This window comes from Delphinus delphis, chromosome 6, assembly GCF_949987515.2.
Source record: "Delphinus delphis chromosome 6, mDelDel1.2, whole genome shotgun sequence".
Taxonomy (NCBI): Eukaryota; Metazoa; Chordata; class Mammalia; order Artiodactyla; family Delphinidae; genus Delphinus; species Delphinus delphis.
Genome location: NC_082688.1, coordinates 49,022,786 through 49,049,877, shown reverse-complemented (window position 1 = coordinate 49,049,877; position 27,092 = coordinate 49,022,786). Strand labels below are relative to the sequence as shown.

Here is a 27,092-nt window from a genome sequence, read left to right as displayed (position 1 = left end):
TCAGTTCTATCAATTCTTGCTTGTATATATTTTGAACCTATGTTATTAGGCATATAGAAACTGTATTTTTTAAGCCCCGAAAGATATGACTGGTTTGGTTGCTTCTATATTTATTCACATATTTCTCCATTCCATTAGTATTCATTCCTTCCTGCATTTCCATGTTTCTCTCTTGAATTTTTTTTTTTTTTTTTTTTAGGAAATATTTCTCTTCTGCCAGAAGTATTTTCTTCTGCATCTAGTGTTTTGTTTGGTTTTGGTTTTGGTTTGGGGTTGTGTGTGTGTGTGTGTGTGTGTGTGTGTAAGTCCACTGCTAATGAATTCTCTCAGTTTTTGTTTGTCTGAGAATGTCTTTATTTTTCCTTTACATTTGAAGGATGTTTTTGCTGAGAATAGAATTCTAAGTTGACAATCATTTTTTTAATCAGACCTTTAAAGATGTCATTCAGTTGTCTTCTGGCTTCCATCATTTCTATTGAGTCAGTTTTCAGTCATATAGTTGTTCCTTTGAAAGGGTACTTTTATTCTCTGGATGCTTTTAATATTTTCTTCTCATGTTTTGTTTCCAGCATTTTAAAATGATTTGCATGTGTGTAGTCTTCTTGGTAGTTATTCTGTTTGGGGTTCATTAAACTTCCTTAATCTTTAGGTTGAGTTTTCAAAAATACTTGACCTTTATCTTGTCAAATATTGCTTCTGCCCCACTTTATCTCCTCTCTTCCTGAGATTCCAATTACATGTACATTAAAAGATCTCACCATGTATTATATATCCTTTATGCTCTTTTACAAAGATTTTCTTTCTTTTTGTTCTCCTTTCTTCAGCTTGGATATTTTCTATTGACCTATTTTTTTTTTAGTTTGCAAGTCTTTTTTGCTATGTCCAGTATGCTGTTAAATTCAATGATTGATTACTTAATTTTAGTAATTCTATTTTTCAGTTACAAAATTTCCATTTTTTTTACTATTAGCTTTATTAAGATAGAATACACACACTATACAATTCACTCTTTTAAAGTATACAATTCTGTGGTGCTTAGCATATTCGCAAAGTTGTGCAATCACCACTATCTAATTCCAGAATATCATTATCACCTCAGAAAGGAACCTTGTATACATTAGCACTCACTCCCATTCCCTCCCCAACTCTTGCCACCCCCATCCCTAGATAATTACTAATCTACTTTCTGTCCCTATGTATTTGCCTATTCTGGATCTTTAATATAAATGCAATTATACAACATGTAGTTTTTTGATTGGCTTCTTTCACTTAGCATAATGTCTTCAGGGTTCATCCTAGTAGCATGAATCAGCACTTTGGTTTTATTGTGATTATATTCCAATGCATGTAAATACCACATTTTGTTTATCCATTATTTAGCTGATGAACATTTTGTTTATTTCTACTTTTTGGCTATTATGAATAATGATGCTACGGTATTTGCGTACAGGATTTTGTGTGAATATAAGTTTTCATTTCTTTTGGTTGTGTTGGGTCATATGGTAACTTTATATTTAAACGTTGAGGAATTGCCAGACTATTTTGCAAAGTGACTGCACAATTTTACATTTCCACAAGCAGTGTGTGAAGGTTTCTCCTTCACACATATTTCTCCATATACTTATCATACTTGTTGGTTTCTGGTTTTGATTATACCCATCTTAATGGATATGAGGTGGTATCTCATTGTTTAATGTCTGTTTTGTCAAATATTACTATAGCCACTCCATTTCTATTTTAGGTACTGTGAGTGACATATCTTTTTCCAACCTTTCACTTTCAACTTATTTGTGTCTTTTTTTTTTTTTTTTTTTTGTGGTACACGGGCCTCTCACTGTTGTGGCCTCTCCCGTTGTGGAGCACAGGCTCCGGATGCACAGGCTCAGCGGCCATGGCTCACGAGCCCAGCTGCTCTGCGGCATGTGGGATCCTCCCGGACCAGAGCACGAACCCTTGTCCCCTGCATCAGCAGGTGGACCCTCAACCACTGCGCCACCAGGGAAGCCCCTTATTTGTATCTTTGAATCTAATGTGTGTCTCTTGGAGGTAGCATATAATTGAATCTTTTGAAATCCATTTTACCCATCTCTACTTTTTGATTAGAGTGTTTAGTACATTTACATTTAATGTGATTACTAATAAGGCAGAATTTATGTCTGCCTTTTTTCTATTTGTTTTCTGTATTGTATGTATTATAGGGGTTTCTTTATTCCTTTATTCCTCTATTACTGCCTTCTTTTGTGTTTAATAGATATTTTCTAAGATAACATTTTAATCTCCTTATTGTTTGTTTTACTATATATTTTAAAAGTTATTTTCTTAGTATTGCCCTAAAGATTAACATTAACATCTTAAGACAATCTAGATTATATTTAATATTGACTTAATTTTTTCATGGTATACAAAACCTCCTCCTTCCTTTGTACTATGATTGTCATGTACATGATATCTTTTACATTATAAGCCCATAGACATGATTTTTAAGTTATTGCCTTATGCAGTTGTCTTTTAAATCAGATATTTTAAAAAGAGAAACAAAAATACATTTATTCTGTCTTTTATATATACCTATATAGTTACCTTTATCAGTGCTCTTTCTTTCTTCATGTGGATTGAGTTATTGTCTAGTGTCCTTTCATTTCAGCTTGAAGGATTCCTTTTAGTAGCTAGTGATGAATCCAGTATTTGTCTGGGAATGTCTTAAATTCTCCTTTGCTTTTAAAGGATACTTTTTCTTGATTTAGAATTCTTGGTTTTCTTTCAACACTTTTGAATTATGTCATCTCACTGCTTTCTGGTCTCATGTTTTCTGAGGAGGAGTCAGATGTTAATCTTATTGAGGATCCCTTGTACATGATGAGTTACTTGAGTCACTTTTCTCTTGCTTTCAAAGTTTTCTTTGTCTTTGTCTTTTAGCAGTTAACTGTGATTTTTCTAGGTGTATGTCTCCTTGAGTTTATCCACTTAAAGTTGTTTGACCTTCTTGGGTGTGTAGATTAATATTTTTCATCAGGTTTGGAATATTTTTGGCCAGTATATTTTTAAAATGTTCTTTTTGCGCCTTCCTCTCTTTCCTTCCTTCTGAGACTCCCATTGTGCATATGGTAATACACTTGATGCTGTCCCACCAACCTCTGAAGCTCTGTTCATTTTTCTTCATTCCTTTTCCTTTGTTCATCAGATTGGATAATCTCAGTTTACCTGTCTTTGAGTTTACTGCTTCTTTCATCTGCTAGTTCCAATTTGTTGTTGAGCCTCTCTTGTGAATGTTTCATTTCAGTTATTGTGCTTTTCAAACCCATAATTCCTAGTTGGTTTTCTGTAAATTGTCTTTTTAATGATACTCTCTATTTGGTGAGACATCACTCCCATACTTTCTTTAATTCTTCAGGCAGAGTTTCTTTTAATTCCTTGCACATATGTATAATAGCTGACTTAAAGTCTTTGTCTAGTAAGTTCAATTATAGGTTTCCTTAGAGACAGTTTCTATTGACAGCTTTTTATCTTGTGTATGAGCCACAGTTTCCTGTTCCTTTGTGTGTCTCATAATTTTTGTTAAAAACTGGTTATTTTTAATACTACAATGTGACAGCTTCCCCTCCTCCCAACATTTTGTTGTTGTTGTTGTTCCTGCTACTTGTTTGTTTAGTGACTTTCCTGAACTAATTATATAGAGTCTTTATTCTTTGTTGTGTGTGGCCACTGAAAAATATGCTCAGCTTAACCATCAACTAACGACTGAAGAGAGATTTTTCTTAAATGACTTGAACCAATACATCTCCCAGCACTTGCAAAAGTGCTCTGTGTTTGTATTGGGGCATGGTTTCAATGCTCAAGTAGACAATTTACATCTCTGCTAGCCTTCACTTTTTTCTTTTTCAGAGACTCAAAGTCAGCCAGGTTAGGACCTTCTCAGTTCTCTCCTGGGTATGTGTATATCTCTGCACATGTACATCATTTTCTAGATTGACAAGAATATTTTGGAGTTTTGCAAAGTCCCCCACAGACATATCATTCCCTAATTTTTTCCTGAAAAATTTTTTGTCAGCCTTTTGTTAGCTTCCATTGTTAATAGCACCTTAGGCAATTGCAATGTTAAACAATTGTTTGATTGTTCTTGGCAAATGCCCATGAGATAAGGCTGTTCATACAGAATAAGGTTTACCTCAGTTAGGTTAAATAAAGACAAGGTGTGGGAATGAAACTTGCCAAGCAAGTCAAGTAATGACAGTTTTCTGTATGTATGTATGTATGTGTGAATATTTATCTATATAGTATATAGATATATAGATATGGCACTGGAATGCTGTTCAGGCATAAAAAGGAATGAAATCTTGCCATTTGCAACAATGTGGGTGGACGTTGATTGCATTTTGCAAAGTGAAATAAGTTAGAGAAAGAGAGACAAATGCCATATGTGCTCACTTATATGTGGAATCTAAAAACAAAACAAAACACCAAATTCATAGATATATAGATAGATTGATGTTTGCCAGAGGTAGGGTGTGGGGGGTGGGTGAAATGGGTGAAGTGGTCAAAAGATATCAACTTCCAGCTATAAAATAAAGTCATGGGTATGTAATGTACAGTATGGTGACTATAGTTAGTAACACTGTATTGCATGTTTGAAAGTTGTTAAGAGAATCGGTCTTAAAAGTCCTCATCACAAAACACACATACATAATTTGTAACTGTGTGTGGTGATGGATGTTAACTAGACTTGCTGGAGTGATCATTTTTAAATATATACAAATATCAAACCATTATGTTGTACACCTGAAACTAATATAATGTTTATTTACAATTGTATCTCAATTTTAAAAAAAGGAAAAAAAGAATTTGGGTAGTCTTAGTCTTGGGAAGGCAGAGGAGAGGAAGGGTATTGCTTTGCTAAATGTGGATAACTTTAAATGTTTTGCCTTATCTTTTCAATCTATGCTCTATTGTTGAGGCCAGTAAGGAAATGTAAAACCTCAAAATGAAATTTTAAACAGCATTTCCAATGGAGTAAAAAAGACTTTGTTGCATAGTCGCGACTTAGCTCACCATTTCCTTGGAGGAAGGACTACTGGCTGCTCTATTTCTGGAGAGGAGAGAGTGGAAGGTACACAGCAGAGTCCAGAAGAAATTCCATCCTGGCGGATGAGAGACTCCCTCTTGCAAGAGCACCGGAATCACAACCAACTGCTGAACAATCATCGTCAGGGAGACACTGGAACTCACCAAAAAAGATACCCCACATCCAAAGACAAAGGAGAAGCAGCAATGAGACGGTAGGAGGGGTGCAATCACAATGAAATCAAATCCCATAACCACTGTGGGGGGGGGTGATTCACAAACTGGAGAATACTTATACCACAGAAGTCCACCCACTGGAGTGAAGGTTCTGAGCCCCACTGTCAGGCTTCCCAACCTGGGGGACCAGCAACAGGAGGAGGAATTCCTAGAGAATCAGACTTTGAAGGCTAGACGGATTTGATTGCAGGAATTTGGCAGGACTGAGAAAGACAGAGACTCCACTCTTGGAGGGCACACACAAAGTAGTGTTCGCATCAGGACCCAAAGGAAGGAGCAGTGAACCCATAGGAGACTGAACCACACCTACCTGCTAGTGTTAGAGGGCCTCCTGCAGAAGTGGGAGGCAGCTGTGGCTCACCACGGGAACAAGGACACTGGCAGCAGAAGTTCTGGGAAGTACTCCTTGGTGGGAGCCCTCCCAGAGTCCGCCATTAGCCCCACCAAAGAGCCCGGTAGGCTCCAGTGCTGGGTTGCCTCAGGCCAAACAACCAACAGGAAGGGAACCCAGCCCCACCCATCATCAGACAAGCAGATTAAAGTTTTACTGAGCTCTGCCCACCGGAGCAACACCCAGCTCTATCCACCACCAGTCCCTCCCATCAGGAAGCTTGCACAAGCCTCTTAGATAGCCTCATCCACCAGAGGGCAGAAAGCAGAAACAAGAAGAAATACAATCCTGCAGCCTGTGGAACAAAAACCACATTCACAGAAAAATAGACAAAATGAAAAGGCAGAGGACTATGCACGAGATGAAGGAACAAGATAAAATCCCAGAAAAACAACTAAATGAAGTGGATATAGGCAACCTTCCAGAAAAAGAATTCAGAATAATGATAGTGAAGATGATCCAGGACCTCGGAAAAAGAATGGAGGCAAGATCGAGAAGATGCAAGAAATGTTTAACAAACACCCAGAAGAATTAAAGAATAAAAAATCAGAGATGAACAGTACAATAACTGAAATGAAAAAAGCACTAGAAGGAATCAATAGCAGAATAACTGAGGCAGAAGAATGGATAAGTGACCTGGAAGACAGAATGGTGGAATTCACTGCCATGGAACAGAATAAAGAAAAAAGAATGAAAAGAATAGAAGACAGCCTAAGAGACCTCTGGGACAACATTAAATGCAACAACATTTGCATTATAGGGGTCCCAGAAGGAGGAGAGAGAAAGAACCCGAGAAAATATTTGAAGAGATTATAATTGAAAACTTCCCTAACATGGAAAGGAAATAGCCACCAAGTCCAAGAAGCACAGAGAGTCCCAGGCAGTATAAACCCAAGGAGAAACATGCTGAGACACATAGTAAGCAAACTGACAAAAATTAAAGACAAAGAAAAATTATTGAAAGCAACAAGGGAAAAACGACAAATAATATACAAGGGAACTCCCATAAGGTTAACAGCTGATTTCCCAGCAGAAGCTCTACAAGCCAGAAGGCAGTGGGACGATATATTTAAAGTGATGAAAGGGAAGAACCTACAACCAGGATTACTCTACCTGGCAAGGATCTCATTCAGATTCAAGGGAGAAATCAAAAGCTTTACAGACAAGCAAAAGCTAAGAGAATTCAGCACCACCAAACCAGCTCTACAACAAATGCTAACAGAACTTCTCTAAGTAGGAAACACAAGATAAAAAAAGGACCTACAAAAAGAAACACATAACAATTAAGAAAATGGTAATAGGAGAATACATATCCATAATTACCTTAAATGTGGATGGATTAAGTGCTCCAATCAAAAGACACAGGCTTGCTGAATGGATACAAAAATGAGACCCATATATATACTGTCTACAGGAGACCCACTTCAGACCTAGGGACACATACAGACTGAAAGTGAGGGGATGGAAAAAATATTCCATGCAAATGAAAATCAAAAGAAAGCTGGAGTAGCAAGACTCATATCAGACAAAATAGACATTAAAATAAAGAATGTTACCAGAGACAAGGATATTACATAATGATCAAGGGATAAATCCAAGAATAAAGATATAACAATTTATAAATATGTATGCACTCAACATAGGAGCAGCTGAATACATAAGGCGAATGCTAACAGCTATGAAAGAGGAAATTGATAGTAACACAATAATAGGAACTTTAACACCTCACTTACACCAAGGGGCAGATCACCCAGACAGAAAATTAATAAGGAAACACAAGCTTTAAATGACACAAAAGACCAGATATAGATAATTGATATTTATAGGACATTCCATCCAAAAACAGCAGATTATACTTTCTTCTCAAGTGCACATGGAACATTCTCCAGGATAGATCACATCTTGGGTCACAAATCAAGCCTTGATAAATTTAAGAAAATTGAAATCATATCAAGCATCTTTTCCAACCACAATGCTATGAGATTAGAAATCAATTACAGGGGGAAAAAACGTAAAAAACACAAAGATATGGAGGCTAAACAATACATTACTAAATAACCAAGAGCTCACTGAAGAAGTCAAAGAGGAAACCAAAAAGTACCTAGAAACAAATGACAATGAAAACATGATGATCCAAAACCTATGGGATGCAGCAAAAACAGTTCTAAGAGGGAGGTTTATAGCAATACAATCCTACCTCAAGAAACAAGAAAAATCTCAAATAAATAATCTAACCTTACACCTAAAGGAACTACAGAAAGAAGTACAAACAAAACCCCAAGTTAGTAGAAGGAAAGAAATCATAAACATCAGAGCAGAAATAAATGAAATAGAAACAAAGAAAACAATGGCAAAGATCAATAAAACTAAAAGCTGGTTCTTTGAGAAGATAAACAAAATTGATAAACCTTAGCCAGACTCATCAAGAAAAAGAGGGAGAGTACTCAAATCAATAAAATTAGAAATGAAAAAGGAGAAGTTAAAATGGACACTGCAGAAATACAAAGCATCGTGAAAGATTACTACAGGCAACTCTATGCCAATAAAATGGACAACCTGGAAGAAATGGACAAATTCTTAGAAAGGTATAAGGAAGAAATACCTTTTCCAAGGTATCTGGAAGACTGAACCAGGAAGAAATAGAAAATAGGAACAGACCAATCACAAGTAATGAAATTGAAACTGTGATTAAAAATCTTCCAACAAACAAAAGTCCAGGACCAGACGGCTTCACAGGTGAATTGTATCAAACATTTAGAGAAGAGCTAACACGCATCCTTCTCAAACTCTTCCAAAAAATTGTAGAGGAAGGAACACTCCCAAAATCTTTCTACGAGGCCACCATCACCCTGATACCAAAACCAGATAGAGATACTACAAAAAGGAAAATTACAGACCAATATCACTGATGAATATAGGTGCAAAAATCCTCAACAAAATACTAGCAAACAGAATCTAACAACACATTAAAAGGATCATACACCATCATCAAGTGGGATTTATCCCAGGGATGCAAGGATTCTTCAATATAGGCAAATCAATCAATGTGATACACCATATTAACAAATTAAGTAATAAAACCATATGATCATCTCAATAGATGCAGTAAAAATTTTTGACAATATTCAACACCGATTTATGATAAAAACTCTCCAGAAAGTGGGCATCAAGGGAAACTACCTCAGCATAATAAAGGCCATATACCACAAGCCCAAAGCAAACATCATTCTCAATGGTGAAAAACTGAAAGCGTTTCCTCTAAGATCAGGAACAAGTAAAGGATGTCCACTCTTGCCACTCTTATTCAACATAGTTTTGGAAGTCCTAGCCATGGCAATCAGAGAAGACAAAGAAATAAAAGGAATCCAAATTGGAGAAGAAGAAGTAAAACTGTCACTGTTTGCAGATGACATGATACTATACATAGAGAATCCTAAAGATGCCACCAGAAAACTACTAGAGCTGATCAATGAATTTGGTAAAGTTGCAGGATACAAAATTAATGCACAGAAATCTCTCTCATTCCTATATGCTAACAATGAAAGATCAGAAAGAGAAATTAAGGAAACAATCCCATTCACCATTGCAACAAAAAGAATAAAATACCTAGGAATAAACCTACCTAAGGAGGTAAAAGACCTATACTCAGAAAACTATAAGACACTGATGAAAGAAATCAAAGAAGACACAAACAGATGGAGAGGTATACCATGTTTTTGGATTGGAAGAATCAATATTGTGAAAATGACTATACTACCCAAAGCATTTTTGGACTACAGATTCAATGCAATCTCTATCAAATTACCAGTGGCGTTTTTTACATAACTAGAACAAAAAATCTTAAAATTTGTATGGAGTCACAAAAGACCCCGAATAGCCAAAGCAGTCTTGAGGGAAAAAAATGGAGCTGGAGGAATCAGACTCCCTGACTTCAGATTATACTACAAAGCTACAGTAATCAAGACAATATGGTACTGGCACAAAAACAGAAACATAGATCAATAGAACAGGATAGAAAGCCCAAAGATAAACCCACACACCTATGGTCAACTAATCTATGACAAAGGAGGCAAGGATATACAATGAAGAAAAGACAGTCTCTTCAATAAATGGTGCTGGGAAAACTGGACAGCTACGTATAAAAGAATGAAATTAGAACACTCCCTAACACCATACACAAAAATGAACTCCAAATGGATTAAAGACCTAAATGTAAGATCGGACACTATAAAACTCTTAGAGGAAAAAATAGGAAGAGCACTCTTTGACATAAACCACAGCAAGATATTTTTTGACCCACCTCCTAGAGTAACAGATAAACAAACAAAAATAAACAAATGGGACCTAATGAAACGTAAAAGCTTTTGTACAGCAAAGAAAACTATAAACAACATGAAAAGACAACCCTCAGAATGGGAGAAAATATTTGCAAATGAATCAACAGACAAAGGATTAATCTCCCAAATATATAAACAGTTCATGCAGCTCAATATTAAAAAAACAAACAACCCAATCCAAAAATGGGCAGAAGACCTAAATAGACATCTCTCCAAAGAAGACATACAGATGGCCAAGAGGCACATGAAAGACTGCTCAACATCACTAATTATTAGAGAAATGCACATCAAAACTGCAATGAGGTATCACCTCACACTGGTCAGAATGGCCATCATCAGAAAATCTACAAACAATAAATGCTGGAGAGGGTGTGGAGAAAAGGGAACCCTCTTGCACTGTTGGTGGGAATGTAAATTGATACAGCCACTATGGAGAACAGTATGGAGGTTCCTTCGAAAACTACAAATAGAATTACCATATGATCCAGCAATCCCACTACTGGGCATATACCCAGAGAAAACCATAATTCAAAAAGACACATGCACCCCAATGTTCATTGCAGCACTATTTACAATAGCCAGGTCATGGAAGCAACCTAAATTCCCATCGACAGATGAATGGATAAAGAAGATGTGGTACATATACACAACGGAATATTACTCAACCATAAAAAGGAACAAAACTGGGTCATTTGTAGAGACGTGGATGAACCTAGAGACTGTCATACAGAGTGAAGTAAGTCAGAAAGAGAAAAGCAAATATTGTATATTAATGCATATATGTGGAACCTAAAAAAATGGTACAGATGAACCGGTTTGCAGGGCAGAAATAGAGACACAGATGTTAAGAACAAACGTATGGACACCAAAGGGAGAAAGTGGCGGTGGGGGGATGAATTGGGAGATTGGGATTGACATGTATACACTAATATGTATAAAGTAGATAACTAATAAGAACATGCTGTATAAGAAATAAATAAATAAAATAATTTGGCACATGCCTCAAGGGAAGATTGCTCACTCTGCTGTGTGTCATTTCTCACAAAACTTGATCCTCAAGCCCCAGCTGCTTTTGCAGCCCTGGACTCCAGTTTTTATCATCCCACAGTGAGAACTGTTGGTTTCTCTGCCTCTTAGCTGCCCTCTGCTTAACTTCTAAACTGAATAGGCAAATGCCCCAGTGGGGAAAGCAGCTTGAAGAATGTTGAGTTCACTTCACTGACCTTCCCTTGTCTCAGGGATCTTGGCCCCTCAAGTTCTTGCTGCTTGGGAAGCTCTCTGACAACTTCAAAACAGATGTTTTCTAAAAAAAATTTATCCATTTTAAAAATAATTTTTCTCAGTGGAAGCGTAGGTCAGCTACAAGTTACTCAACATATCCACAAGGGGATGTCCCTGGTATTTCATTTTTTTAGCATCATATATTTAAGAGCATGATTGTTATACTCAAAATTTGAAGGCATTTGCTGTTTTCTTCTGCACTACAAACCAACCCATCATAATGTTTTTGAATGAGCTCTATGTGTCTCTGGTCTCTTTCAACTGTATTCTTTTGTTGATATTTCCTGGCTGTTCTACCCAAGATCTTGCTGTATCTGGTATTACATTATTGCACGGTGTTCTGTCTTTGGCAAGGAGTAGTAGAAGCAGAATATTAAAATTTACATTTATACTGCCTTTGGCTATGAACTGTCTGAGAGACTATTCTACTTTTTTCCCTTTATAACTCTCAATCTTGAGTAATAAATATTGGGGACAACTATCATAGTAAAAAAAATACTGCAAATGCCTTTTAAATTTAATTATGGTAGAAACCACTTAACAATTACCTCCTATTTTTTATTTCATTTTATTTATTTTTGGCTGCGTTGGGTCTTCGTTGCCGCATGCAGGCTTTCTCTAATTGCAGTGAGCGGGGGCTACTCTTCATTGCGCTGTGCAGGCTTCTCACTGCGGTGGCTTCTCTTGTTGTGGAGCATGGGCTCTAGGTGCATGGGCTTCAGTAGCTGCAGCACGCAAGCTCAGTAGTTGTGGCTTGTGGGCTCTGGAGCACAGGCTCAGTAGTTGTGGCGCACGGGCTTAGTTTCTCCGCGGCATGTGGGATCTTCCCGGACCAGGGCTCGAACCCATGTCCCCTGCATTGTCAGGCGGATTCTTAACCACTGCGCCACCAGGGAAGTCCACCTCCTATTTTTTTAAAGAAGTGACTTACATAGTAAATGTACTTACGGTTGCTTAGATGAATGTCACTAGAACTTCTCTTCAACAGGGATATGGTCTGAAGTAATAAGAAAATGTAATTGGCTTAGTAACAGTTCATAGATTTATAGGATGCTGGAGGTAGACAAGATCTTATAGATCAGTTAAGACAACATACACATTTTAAATATTAAAGCACTGAAACTCATTCAAAGTAATTTTAATTATTGTCTGCTTGGATCCTGGGAGAGCAATAGCAAACCTGCCTGTGATTAGATGTACAATTTAAACAATAATGAAATTACATCCAAAAAGGTCTTCTATTGCCTGCATTGTTGAGTTTTTGCCAGTTTTACATTTAGTCCTAACAATCTTTTCTATGTCTCTTTTTTCAAATACAGGCTTTAAAATAATGGCAGGGTACAAAATTGGCTGAATTTCTTATTCCATACTTTAATAAAGTGACAGGCTCAAATGCTGGACCAGCAACAGTATCTTTCTCTTTGATGACTGGAGGGTATTTGTTAGGTGTTAGTGACAGCAGAATCTTTTTTGAATGCAATGCATTCTGGGACTTTCAGAGGATATACCTGTACTCATATACTGCATTCTGCCTTTTTACTTCCCATCCTTAAAGCCTGTCAATTTACACTTGGAAGAACATATACAAGAGAAAATAGAGGAGAGGCATACAAAGCTATTTTACAGACAACTACATTAGATGGTCAGTAAATATAGGTTCATTAAATTAAAAAGGAAGTTCAGAAAGGCTACGATATAGTTTATTGTGTGTCTATCAGAATCAATACATCATCCTACATAGCAATTCCAAGGGAGCCGTAGTTCCTGATTCACTAACTGCTGATGCAGTTTCCAGTTCTAGGGCGTAGCATGGTGTATGTGGTCTAGTGGAAAGACCAATGGGTACACAGTGAGCTGACTCTTCCACTTGCTACCTGCATAACCTGGAAAATGGTCACATAGCTTCTCTGAGCCTCAGTTTCCTCATGTGTAAAATAAATACAACAGTGGATGCCCTGCTAATCTCTTAGGGCTGCTGTGATGATTAACTGAGGTTATATTTCTGAAAGGCTTGATACTATATAAACTCCACTGAAGTGAACGGTATTACTATTTTTATAATGAGTGACTAGTTTACAAAATCTGATGCTCATCTCTGGGATACTTTCTTGGACTCGGTGTTTTGTGTCACTTGTGCCTTTATAAATAGAAAATCATGGCCTATGCTTCCAAATAAAATGACTTAGTAGAAACCAGAAGGTTTGGTAGACCTTAAACCAATGTTTTCCAGAGTACCACTGGGTAATTTAAGGGGTAAGTGGATGAATATTTTTGATAGTAATATTTATGTATAAGAAAATATACAATCAGTACAGCAAAACCATTATTTCACAGATTTATAGCTTGTTTTCTGTTTTCATGCTAACATGCATTTCCTATTTGAATAAATGGATTTAAGTAGCAAAACTGGAATCTATTTAAAGAAAAATATTAAATGAATAACAGTGCAGGTAGTATGTGGATAAGTAAATATATATATCATGATGGTAGTATTTGTGTGACTAAAGTTGGGGAAACATTTTCAATGTTTAAGTCAGTCATCTCATAGAATATGTCATTCTACTAGAACAACAACAAAGACAAAAAAAATTCTAGCTCCACCATTCGGTTCCTTATTTAATAAAATAATAAAGGCACTTGTGACAGATAAATCTTGACTTGCATTGAGCTAGACTGGACTCTGGTGGATTTGTCTATCCATTTCTTGTCACCATCTACTTGAGTAGCTCTATCCTGGCAGAATCAGAAAGTTCCCTGACACTAATGCTATTTCTTTACAAGATAATGAAGACAAGTCTTAACAAAATTCCAAGGGTTTTATTGGCTATTGAAATTTTATTAACATTTATATGATGCCATGCTGTCAGAATTCTTTTTTTTTTTTTTTTTTTTCGGTACGCGGGCCTCTCACTGCTGCGGCCTCTACCGTTGCGGAGCACAGGCTCCGGACGTGCAGGCTCAGCGGCCATGGCTCACGGGCCCAGCCGCTTCGCGGCATGTGGGATCTTCCCAGACCGGGGCACGAACCCGTGTCCCCTGCATCGGCAGGCGGACTCTCAACCACTGCGCCACCAGGGAAGCCCCGGAATTCTTTTTAAACAATTGTTTTAGTTGCCCTGGAGTTTACATGGATTTTTGTGGCCAAAAGATAGTAGAATAAATAAAGGAACAGATAGCTATCCAGTTTAGTGAGAAAATGCCTTCAACTGTAGCATTTCCTAGCTCACTGAGTCCACCAGTGAATAGATTAAAAGTCATCCAGTCCTCCCTCTCTTCTCCCTACCACCAAATCCTAGAAAAGTAGCTATTCATCATTTTCTTAACAATTTCCAAAGAAAGAGATGCCATCAGTTTCTTTTGTGGTACCGTTCAGTGTTTCAATACATCTTCTGTACTTCTGACAATTAAATTCTCTTCCGACACGCTACTTACTAAACGTAGGAGTCTTATGCACTTCTAAGAACACCCCCTTCTTGTGTGGTAGAAATATCAATGATACATTAAAATACCAAATAATGACATTTATTTATAAAAGTGTACTGTCAGACAAAAGAAATTCAAAATTATATCTTTAATGTGTTGGTTATATAGCTGAAATTTAATAGCAGTCTCATTCAAGTCCTTGTCTTTTAAGAATTTTGGTGCTAATATCCATACATGTAATGATGCTACCCAACTAGGCTGTAACTATTGGGGCAGTTGGCTCCAGATTATTAAAATCTCCAATCTCCCTCAATCTTTTCATAACTTGTCACACTAGTTTCTGATATTGTCAGACTCTGCTTACACAAGAGAAGGCTTCTATGACAGGCTTTTAAAAAAAATAGTGGTAAAATATACATAACATAAAATTTACCATTTTAGGCATTTTTACATACGTAATTCAGTGGCATTAAATACATACATCTTGTTGTGTAACCATCACCACCATCCATCTCCAGAAATTTTTTTCATTTTCCCAAACTGCAACTCTGTACCCAATAAATAATAACTCCTCATTTATGACGGAGCTTTAAAGATCATTTAAAAGATATAGCAAAGAACAATTTTAGAGAGACGCATTTAGCAGTTGTTCTTCCCAAAGCATTGGTATCTTTTTTCCCTGATTGTTAAGAATCCTCTTTCAGCTTAATGAAGCAGCTAGCTATTCATTCCACACGGCCCCCCACTCCTTCCTGGCCCTGGTGAGAGGAGGCTGCTAGACTAGAGGAACAGCTGCTTCACTGCTCCAAATTACAAATACGGTGTGTGTCTCAACACATCACAGCTGCTGAGCAAAGAACAGATGGGACCCTCATCTCCCAGTAGACCCATTGGAACCCCCGTCTTGAATGTTAAACAGTGATCCACAGAGAAAGTGATTTGTTTTCTCTAGTTAATAATCCCTTCTGCAGACTGGAATCCTTCATGTGCAGGAACACGTAAGCCAGTCTGAGGTTTCAGCACTGGGGCTCCTGGCTCCAATCCATAGCTTTTGTTTGCTGAGACAGACAGCATTTGGAGTTGGAATGTGGCAAAGCTTGTCAACACACAGGGCTTTTCTCTGCTTTCCAAACACATGTGAGGCAGACTGGCTCTCCGTGAAGCTGTGATCTTTTCTGGGGAAAGGAAGTGTCACATGCAAGTCAAGAAGCAAAACATATTTGGAATCAAGAGGAATAATTGGTCTGGGCATCAAAGGGACAAATTCTGATCAGTTGACAAATATGTTACAATTATTTTTAGGTATAGATGTTGATCTAGATTAGTCTAAATCAGTATTGCCTTATGGAATATGCATATGTCCTTAAAATAGAAACCGTTTAAAAAAACAGCAACAAAAAAACCTGAAGGATTTTTGGAACGGTCAGCATTACTCAAGAAAAGCAGACTGGTGCCAGAGGCACAGTTATACTGACACTCCCCAGGATGTTACCCCTCTCTTCAAAAAGCAGCACAATTACACATGTCACACACCTTAGGAGCTTTCATTTCATCTTTCATGGTGCTAAACACAACAATCTCTGGAACTGGAAGCCTTAGGTAATGGCTTCAGTCAGATACCCAAGACGCAGAGACGCATGAGCTGAAAGCATTACCAGAGTAATGCTTCATCCAGTTGAGGCTAAATGATTAGTGCACAGTACTCACAAAAGAAAGAATTCAGTTAGATAATCCTGGAGGTGATTAGAGGTTTACCTCTCTTCCAGGACCTCAGGCTATTTTGGCCAGGACTCATGTCGTTATCACTGGGATGCACTATCATCACTAGACGGAAGATACTTCTTGGGTCATCTCTCACTTATGATGGATCTATTGCTTCCTTTCCACTCTGAAAAGACTTCATGTTTTACACCCACAATAGTCTCTACTTTCCAGTTTCCCAGTGACAGCATCTTTCAGAGGAGCCCTCCCCACCCCACAATTGAGTGTTTCATCTTTAGCCAAGGTCCTTTTCTTAGAATTCAAGTAGGCTTTTGAGTGCCCCAAAGCCAGGCACCAAAGTTATTTTTCTTTGACTTTCTTCTTATTTACCTAAGAATTATTTCTGGAGGAAATATTTTTTAATTCAAACATGCATTAAAGTAGGGTTTCAGTTCACTGTGCTATACTAACTTATGTATAGGATAGTATGGAATACCTTTGTGCATAGTAGGTGAGAAACTGTGGTCATTTCATGCTTTGACTTTATTTTCCATGGAATTAAATTAAATACACCCTTCTGTAAGGATTTTGTGTATCTGTATTTGTTTATATCTAGTCTTGCTTAAGTTAGGAAATATTAGAGAAAAGAACAACAAAATTTCCTCTCATTGCTAAAGGTGTAAAAACCCCAGTGCTTCTTGTGTAGCAATTTTATTGCCAATGAAAGAATGAAGATAATGAAGTTAAGAATGTGTGTTTGGTTAAAAAATACATCAGATGGTGTGGAACTAGCTTGAGAACACTTGCTTTGATGTGACTTTAATTTTTATCAAAACTTGGACTTGTTCCGGCTTTGCCTTGGAGCATCCTATTCAAGTACATGTCTCATTGCCAAGATCCTCATGCAACTGGAGAGACCTTGGTAGAGCCATGTGCTTTGGAAATGGTCAAACTGGTCTGTGGCTTAGAGCTGTGGAAAAAATTCATTTGTTCATTCAACAAATATTTATTGGGCATCTACTATGTTCCAGGCACTGTTCTAGGACCTGGAGGCATAGTGAAGTAAACAAGGAAATATCTCTGCCTTTGTGTGTTCCAGAGGAAGGAGACAAACATAAAAAATAGGAAAATCATACAGTATGTTAAGAGGCAATTAAATGGTGTGGAAAATAATAAATTAGGGTATAGAGAAAGAGGGGTGCCAGAGGAAGGGAATTGCTATTTGAAATGGTGTAGTCAGAATAGGCCTAATAGAGAAGGTAATATCTGAGCAGAGTTAGAGGTGAGAGAGTGAGACCTGAGATTATATGAGAGAAAAGCCATTCTAAGCAGAGTTTAGCACACACAAAGGCCCTGAGGTGGTAGTATACCTACTGTATTCCAGGAACACTAGGGAACTCAGTGTGACCACACAACCCAGAGTGAGTGAGGAGAAAGGTGGTAGAATCAGAGAGCTAAGAGAATGAGCAGGAGATCGTATGGGGCCCTAAACATTTTCAGGCATTCAGCTCTCACTCTGAGTGAAATGCTGAGCCAATGGAAGGTTTTGAACAGAGGAATGGTAAAAGCTAGCTTTTGTTTTAGAAGGTTTACTGTGGATGCTATGTTGAGATTAGATTGCAGAGAACAAGGGTAAAAGCAAGCAGACTAGTTGGGAAGTGTTGTATTAATCCACCTGAGAAATGATACTGGCTCAGACCAGGGGGTAGCAATGCAGGTGGTGAGGAGAAAAATGACTGGATTCTGGACATATTTTGAAGGTAGAACCAACAGGAATTCCTGACCATCTGGATGTGAAGAGTGAGAGGAGGCGAAGAGTGGCATATGATGGCCAGGTTTGGGGCCTGGTCAACTAGAAAGGGTAGGATAGGCTTTAGGGCAAGGCTGTTAGGAGCCTCGTTTTGACCATGTTCAGTCTGAGATGTCTACTTGACAATATGTGGAGATGTCTACTAGGCACTTTAAATAAACAAGTCTGGATTTCAGAAAAGAGGTTGGAAATTTAAATTTGAGATATGACAACACAGAGCATTTAAAGCCATGAAACAAGATGAGATCACCAAAGGAGTGAGTGAGAATAGAGAAGTTCAAAAACTGGGCCTTGGAGCATTCCAGGGTCAAGAAGTCAGAGAAGAAAGGGTGAACTAGCAAAGGAGTAAGCAGTGAGGTGGGGGAAAAACCGGGAGAGGTCAGCTTCCCACAGACCAAGATAAGAAAGTCCTTCTAGGAGGCAGGAGTGATCTACTCTGTCCAATGCTACTGATGACAAGAATGACCAGGACTGAAAATTGACCACTGGTTTTAGTAATGAGGATGTCATTGGCGAGCACGCCAGAAACATGACAATATTTTCCCAATATTTTAGAGCAGGTCATGGGGATGACTGGTTGACAAAGCCCACACCCCATGACTCTGATCGCCCAGTTTTTCAGGGTGATAACTTTACTGAGTGAAACGCTGGGGGAAGGGGTTGCACAGTGCACACTATTTGATAAGACCAAATTGGGTAGGACTCTTTCTCCCACCCTTTTAATAGCATGTAGGATTCTCAGGTCTTTACGGAAATGAGGGAAAGGAAGAGGAGGAGTGCCTCGAAGGAGCGTAGGTGGAACTTCTGATCAGTTCTGGTTGGGGTATCTCATGCACTGCCTTTTGGGAAATGAATGGACCTCATTGATTAAACTTCAAACTATAAAGATGCTCTAGAAGCCATTTCATTTGCATGCATTATTTGGGATCTCTTTTTTTCCCTCAATGCAGCCATTAATTTCTGTGTGAAATAATAGATAACACTATGTAAAAATTATTTTTACATTGTGTATGTAAAAAAATCAATATTGGCAAAGAAGACAATGAAATCACATACAAAAACCTGTGCATATTTTTTCAGGTAGAAGAGATATAAAGTTTTCATCAAATGAGCAAAGATTAAGAGCTACTTATGTAGAGTGCAAGCCTTTTTTAAAAATGAGCCACAGATGCACAGAATTATATTATGTATTATATAATATTTCTGTATTATTTCTAGAAATTCTGTATTTCTAGAAATACAGCCACAGATGCACAGAATTATATTATGTATTATATAATAATTCTGTATTATTCTAGAAATTACTATTAATATATTGCCTGTTTCAGTAGCTTCATGGTAATTATTTAATACCAACCAGCTCAATTTTGCGGGGAAGGCTGATCTGTAGTTATGTCCCATTTCTGTGGTGTAAATACTTCCGTCATGGCCCATTTCAAACTACCAATGTGAAGCCATTTGGACCTACCAACAGAAATCACACAATTGATTGTTGGGAGCCAGTGGAAACAGGCTCCAACACACCACTGCCTTATTTACATGTGAACAATTTCCGCTTCTGCCTGAAACCAGTAAATTAAAAAGCAAACTAAAGTTAGGAAAGGAAAATGGAAATGTAAAGTGTTATATAATTAACATGTATATGATGTACAGTATATAGTATAAGATATATAATATATAAAATGTCATATATAATTATATTAAATATTATATAATTATATTTTCAAGAAGTGTCACAGAAAACCTCAGGAAAGAGGGCAGGACAGGAAACTCATATTTGAATATGTATTACATGTGAGCATATGTCACACACATTATTTAATTCTCACACCTCTGTAGCACAGGTTTATTAATCCTTATTTTTAAATTGAAAATAGGTTCAGAGAGGATAATCCATTAGACCACAGTCACACAGACAACAAATGTTAGAGCCAAGACTTGAACCCAGATCTACCTGACTATTCCCCTAAACCAGTGTCTAGAAGCTCAGAGTATTGTCCACGAATTAGTAGGATAAATTCTGATATGTTAATTGCCACCTCAGTGGCACAATACTAGTATATTTATTACTTCCTGTATATTAAACTGAATTATAAATTATTACATGAAAACACTTATTTTGATGGTCTAAATTTTGTAGCATATTTATCCTCCTTGGATTATACATATTCTCCAAAATTATAAATCCTTTATCAGTACTGTAGTCAAGTCATTCATTGACTCTGATTTGTTTCCAAGAACACTATTCAAAAGAGAAAGAAGAGGGGAGGGATAACTTAGGAGTATGGGATTAAGAGATACAAACTGCTATACATAAAATAGATAAGCAACAAGGATTTACTGTACAACACAGGGAACGATATTTAATATCTTGTAATAACCTATAATGGAAAATAATCTGGAAAAATATACATGTATATATAAGAGCAAGAAGCGAATATAATTAGTGTCCTTTTTAACAATACCTGATGTTGCATTGCTGTCAAGGCTACTACATGTACATCGAGGCTTCCCACATGGTGTACGGACAAAAAGCACGACTCTTGTCCAGGCCTCTACGAGGAGTCACTGGAAAACACTGCTTGACTTTTTTCTACCACATGTATGGAGCAGGGACTGGCCTCCTGAATGTTTATTTGAAAAAGGAAGGTGACAGTGAAGAGTCCCTCTTATGGAGAAGAAAAGGTGAGCAGAGCATCTCCTGGCTACGAGTGCTGATTGAATACACCTGTGAGAGGCGACACCAGGTAAGCCAAAAGAGATAAGAATCAAGTGATGGGAAATGTTCCTTTAACCTTCTGATGCTCTTTCTTTTTCTTGCTACCATCAAGAATGTTTTGTTCTTTTTCAGGGTCATAGATAAAGGCAGTACTTGTTTAAGAGTAAAAATAATTAGTCTATATTGACTGAACCTAAGCAGTGAATGGGAAATTAGGCAGAAAGAGAAGGCTTTGGGTATTTATGCATAAAGTGATTTTTGCAACTCAGTGATGAAAGTGTATCTATTTTTGTCTTGGTGCAGTCTGAGTGTCAGGTATATTCCGTGTATCCTGCAAACTTCCAAAACAGAGTCTCTCTTTCTTCTAAACATGGTGTTACCTAATTAGTTGTTGCAGCTGCATCTTTCACTCATCATTAGCCACACACAAGGGCTTTTGTTGTAAGCTTCTATTTAACAGAGTATGTGGTCCAGAGTAAATTTTTAAGCCTCTGCCCGCACTGATGCAGAAGAAACTAGTCTTGATCCTATGTCCTGGGTCTCCCCTTGGGTCTTCTCACAGGCGGTAGAAGACCTCCATCCTACAGGATCCCAATTATAAGGGAATCTGGACAGCAATAAGAAAGAGCTTTTTCAATTCCAATGGGTGAGATTAAGCAGCCAGTTAGTCTAGAAATCAGCAGCAGCCTCCTGAAAGCCACTGACTTCACCTGCCTGCCATGAGCCAAGGCTCCAGAAAGCTCTGGGGAGATATCATCAGACCCCTGACTATTCCTGAAATTGCTCTATAGAATTCCAGGTGTGACCTTCAGCTAAAAGCTCTACTTCCTCCTCATCCTTGCTTCTGGACCAGCACCCCTCAACTTCAACCACTGGCCGCTTGGTTTAAGCAAATCTTAAAGGAAGATTTAAGGAAGAAGTATCCAAAAGAAAGACATTATTTTACACCAGCCCTTAACCAAAATTAATTTTCTGCAGATCTAAATGGGAATGAATTGCAGAAGCTGAGGTGACCAGGTTACAGTGCCATCTAGGGTGCTGGATTGCTAAGAACAAATGACAGAGGGAAGATGTGCCATTCTTTACTGTTGGCCCATTATCTCGGCATGGATAAAATTATCTAAAACTTTAACAAAGAAAAAAAGCCCCAGGAATAATTTTGATAGTGATTTAATATCTGCTTACAGAAGGAAAATGGATCACTCAGGAACTTATTGATATCATTGATCATCATTCAGAGATGATGAATTAATTTTTTAGGCTATCAGGGCACTCATACTCCTACCCTATTCAAATGTCCTCAAAGTGTGGTCCTGAGACCAGCAGCAACACCTGAAATGCATATGCACCTAATATGAAATTCACCTGAAATACACATTCTCAGACCCCACCTCAGAACTACTGAACCAGAAACTCTGGGGATTAGGGCCCTGAAATCTATGTTTTAACTAAGCCTCCTGGTGATTCTGATGCACTCTAAAGATGAAGAATCTCTGTTATTGGGAGAAAGGAATCTGAGTCTCTCAGGTGGAGCCTGAGCACAGATGTTATTTAAAAGCCCCAAATGATGCTGATGCAGAAGAGCTCTAGAATTTGAGTTCTGTGGAACAGGTGACTTCCCAGCATCTAACCTGGGGGCCTCTAGAATTTGAGTTCTGTGGAACAGGTGACTTCCCAGCATCTAACCTGGGGGCCAGGTACAGGTCCTTGCATATACTAGACTTGCTAGGTGGCTTGTTGTTTGAAAATATTTTTGAGCACAAAGTAGTGAGGCACCTGGGGTGGCATCTTGGGGTGTTCAAGTTCAAAGGTGAGGAATGACCTGAGAGACTTTCAGCTCTCAATTTGGAAAGAAGATTCCAGACCATTCCCTTTGGCTCAGATGTGAATCTGCCATGAGGAATTTTCTTCTTGATTTTTTGATTCCCTCAGGACTGTCTGGAGACCACGATGAACTAGGTTCTCCAAAACATCCTAGTGTCTAATAAAACACAGAGACACTCATGTGCAAATGGCCATCTTCTATGTGCCAGGTACTTACAGTGCTGAGAGCTGTGCATGAGTTCTTCCAATTGATATTATAGCTCCTCTTTAAAGATGGGGAAAACTAAATCTCCAGCTGGTCAGTGGCAGAGTGAGAACTCAATCCCAGATCTAACTGGTTCCAAAGTTTGTATCTCTAAGCCACTGTTCTACGTTCCCTCCCACCATAGAAGTCCCAAAATACACTCATTGCCCTGGGTGCCACAAGCACTGAGTGATCTTGGAGAAATGTTATCCTCTCTGAGACTGTTTATACATTTTCAAAATGGGGTAATAATGCCTGCCGTGCTGATATCACCAGAGTTAGAGTGAGGGTCCAATGAGATTATGCTTGTGAAAGGGTTTATAAACTTTAAAGTACCAAACTATAAAAAGATACTGTTTCTAAAAATATATTCTCTCCCAAATATCTCTGGTCTTTATAACCATGGCAGACTTGGTAATCTCAATAGCTACATCAGGCATCCAGACTGAGATCCTATAGTATAAGGCCAAAATATCTCCTTTTAATAAATATTTATTGACCATTTACTATTTTTAAGTGCCGGGGAATACTGCAATGCACATAGCATAGAGTTCCTACTCTTTTTTAGTTTACATTTTAGTGGTGGAGAGGTAGAAAATGTGAAACAAAAATATACAATGTAACATCAGGTGTTAATAAGTGCTATGGAAAAGAATAAGTCAAGCTGATCAGGTAATGAGGTCAAAGAAGTATCAGGGAATACTCATGTAAGGCCTTGGGTGACATGGTAGAGTTTGAAATTTATTCCAAAAGCAATGAGAAACCATCAGATGGCTTTAAGGTAATACAGTCTGATTTATATTTTAAAACGATCACTCCAGGTACTACATGGACGGTAGGCTGCAGTGGAGTAGACTCTGGGGGCTCCTGCAAGAGGAGTAGGAGTGGTGGGTTGGGCTGTGCAGCAGAAGTGAGATGTCATCAGAAGCCCACAGGACTTCCTTCCGTGTGGAATGTGGGGTTTGAGAGAAAGAGTCCAGATGACCTCAAAGTTTTTGACCTGAGCAACTGCTAGAGTGGAGTCACTCTTTGTTGAGATGAGGAAGACCTTAGGTGGAGCAGATCTGGAGGAGTGAGGGCGGTATGTGCAGGAGGGAAATTAACAGTTGGTTTGGTCTGGCTTGGTTTTTGATGTGCAAAGCTTTTGATGTCTATCAGACATCCAAGTGGGTGTGTCAAGTAAAAAAATAGGCTATGAGACTGGAGATCAGGAAAATGCACAGAACTAGAGAAGTAAATGTGTACATCACTAGTGGTGGTGGGCAGGTGTAGGTGATTTTTAGAATGCTGTAGTACTGCCGTCATTTGAGATTTATCCTATAGGGGAAATACCTGGGTGGCCTCTGGATGATATTCCAGTCATCAGACTTTTTTCTTTGTAGAAAAAAATGCATTAAGTGGCAAAATTTTAATCATGTCCTTTCCTAAGGGATTTATTAAAGTGCTAACCAGAACCTGACTCACCATTGATCAAAAACACAAAATGATTTTATTTCCTTTGGATTCCTTGCTTACCTTTCCTCCTCTGCTCTCAGGTATTTTCCTCCCTGATTTCTTATATTTTGATACCATTGAAAGAGAGTGTTAGACAAATTCTCAGCTCAATGAAATATTTATATCATTCATATTGTTCATTATACTGCCTAACATTTAGTAGGAATTATTATGTGCTGGGTACTGAGCTAAGAGCAGGTCTTCAAATTTTCTTATTCATGGTACCCTTAATCTCAGTAATTTTTTTCCTGGTGTCCCTAGACCAAAATATAGCTAATGTTCCATTTATCAAGTAGTGGAGTCCCAACAATTAGTATTTATGTGCTAATGACTTAGTAACCTTTTGAAAAAAATACTATACTTAAACTGAAAGAAAAAAATAATATTTCTATCTAATTCTAAAATAACCACAATTATTTAATAGAATTTCTACAGATACAAATAGGGGAATAATACAAAGGGGCAATCATGATGCTATAAAACGGTGATCACTCAAATATGAAGGAAATTCAAAGGAGAGGATTGTATGAAATCAAGTGTTTGGCCCAACTGAAGACAATTCAGGGTATAATTCCATCAGGTGATTTTCCTATTATACTTCCATTGCAGAGGTAGAGGTCAAAAAACAGATTTTACTGTTGTCCAGAAAACCAAAACACTTATTAACTACACTCATATGTCTTCCTATCAAGATGTGTTAGGACATTTTTTCCTCTTTTTGCCATTTATTTGGATTCTTGTTTAGGGTCATATCTTTAGAATTTCTATTAATGTTATTTTGCAACATTTCCGTCGTTAAAGCTTCTTTGAGTCATTAATTTCAAGATAGTTTCATATGCTTATTAATTATCCACTTTATAGTCTCTGATTTAGTTTAAATCATAAACTAGTCCAATGGGGAGTCATTTGCTCATAAAATGAGTAGAGCAAATGTGTCTTCTGGACGATTTTCATTACCTACAAGCCTCCCTGGAGTATTTGGTGGTTTATTAACCATTATCAGAGCAGCCTTAGAGCTGGTAATATGATCTATTTTCCTTAGAACCTGAATATTTGATCAGTTATTTTCTTCTAGGCTCTAAAGTCATGAAACTGGTTTCCTCTTTTTCTTGGGCTGTGTCTTGGATGTTATGGTATTTAACATGATAAGTATTTAACATGATAAGTGTCTTTTTGGTAAATTTAATTGTTATATGTTGCTGTTCATACTTGGGTCTCATCCGTCATTTTAATTCTCCCACCTAGTACTAGTATGAAGGTAGCTTTAGGGAGAGCCTAAGGAAGCTTAGGCTTCTGGGCCCCTCACTCTCATAGGCCCTGTGAGTACCGGGAGTAGAATGTTCTAGGTGGGGACGGAAACCAGGTCACCACCAGGAGGCATTTCTAGGTGGGCATTTCTGGGAAATTGCCTAAAAATGTCTCAGAAGAAAGGAACTTGAATCTCCAAGGCTCCAGTAATTTTTGTGAATTTCTTTAAATTTCAAATAAATATTCCCTTTTGTACCTAAATTTGAATTGGTGATTTTGTATTATTTTCCTGAAACGGGGCCCCTGAGAACAATCTAGGCTTCCAGACCCATACAGCCTGGATTTGCCCTTGACCAGCATTGTTTCACCAGGCTGACTCTATTTCTAAATTCAAACTTCATTATTTTTCAGATAATTTTTGAAGCCATTCGGGGAGTGTCAATAAGAAGTGATATTGCCATTGATGATGTTAAATTTCAAGCAGGATCCTGTGCGGGTAACAATATTTTTACAATTATATAAGTTTGACTGAAAAGGGATTTTGCAATAGTCTCAAATCATAAGAATGCAAATTAAGTATTTTCTGCAGTAAAAATAGAGAAAACTATTATTGTCTATTTGTTTTTCCTGACAGAAATGGAAGATATAACTCAGCACTCATCAGGATATTCTGAGGACTTAAATGAAATTGAGTATTAAGGAATGATCTGAATTGGATTAACTAAACAAAGCCATACCTCTCTTCAATCAAAATGAAAAAAAAAAAAGACAAATGAATACTGGACAGTCTTAACCATTTCATAAGTTATAAAATGACTTCAGAGCACTCTTTTTCATTACTTTTGCAAAAAATACTGACTCAGGGCTTTTTTTTTTTTTTTTTTTTTTTTTTTTTTTTGCATATGACAACTGTTACTAGAAGTACAGGCTGCTGGTTTTGCCTAGATCATTCATCTTAATTTTGGTACCAGTTAAAAATACAAATGTACTATATTGTAGTCATTTTAAAGTATGCAAATAAAGGGCACAATCAAAATGAGATGTGCTCACTTAAATCTGCATTCAGTGAATGTACTGGGAGGAGAATAGGTCTTGTGGGTTTTCTTTTGAAGTTCAAGTATCATAAATATTTTTGAAGTAATAATGTGAGGTGTCAGTAATGTCTGCAGAATGAATGCAGCTTTTCACAGTAACAAGTTAATCTAAGAAAATAAAGTCTTATTTTCTATGTTTTATTCATAGAAATGGAGTATTAATTTTTAAATATTTTTACCATATGTGATAACAAAGGATCTTTCATGAATGTCCCAAGGTATAAGTCAGTA

General features: G+C 37.5%; 1 protein-coding gene across 1 annotated transcript in view; it reads left to right on the top strand.

The window, feature by feature from the left end:
- The window catches only part of MAMDC2 (MAM domain containing 2), a 186,047-nt gene extending 159,464 nt beyond the window's left edge, over nt 1–26,583 (top strand). The window contains exons 14-16 of the mRNA XM_060013422.1: nt 20,726–20,985; nt 26,179–26,263; nt 26,402–26,583. Of these exons, the coding sequence (XP_059869405.1) occupies nt 20,726–20,985; nt 26,179–26,263; nt 26,402–26,466 (410 nt within the window). The 3' untranslated portion in view covers nt 26,467–26,583. The remainder of the gene's footprint in view (nt 1–20,725; nt 20,986–26,178; nt 26,264–26,401) is intronic.
- Nucleotides 26,584–27,092: the final 509 nt, after the last annotated feature.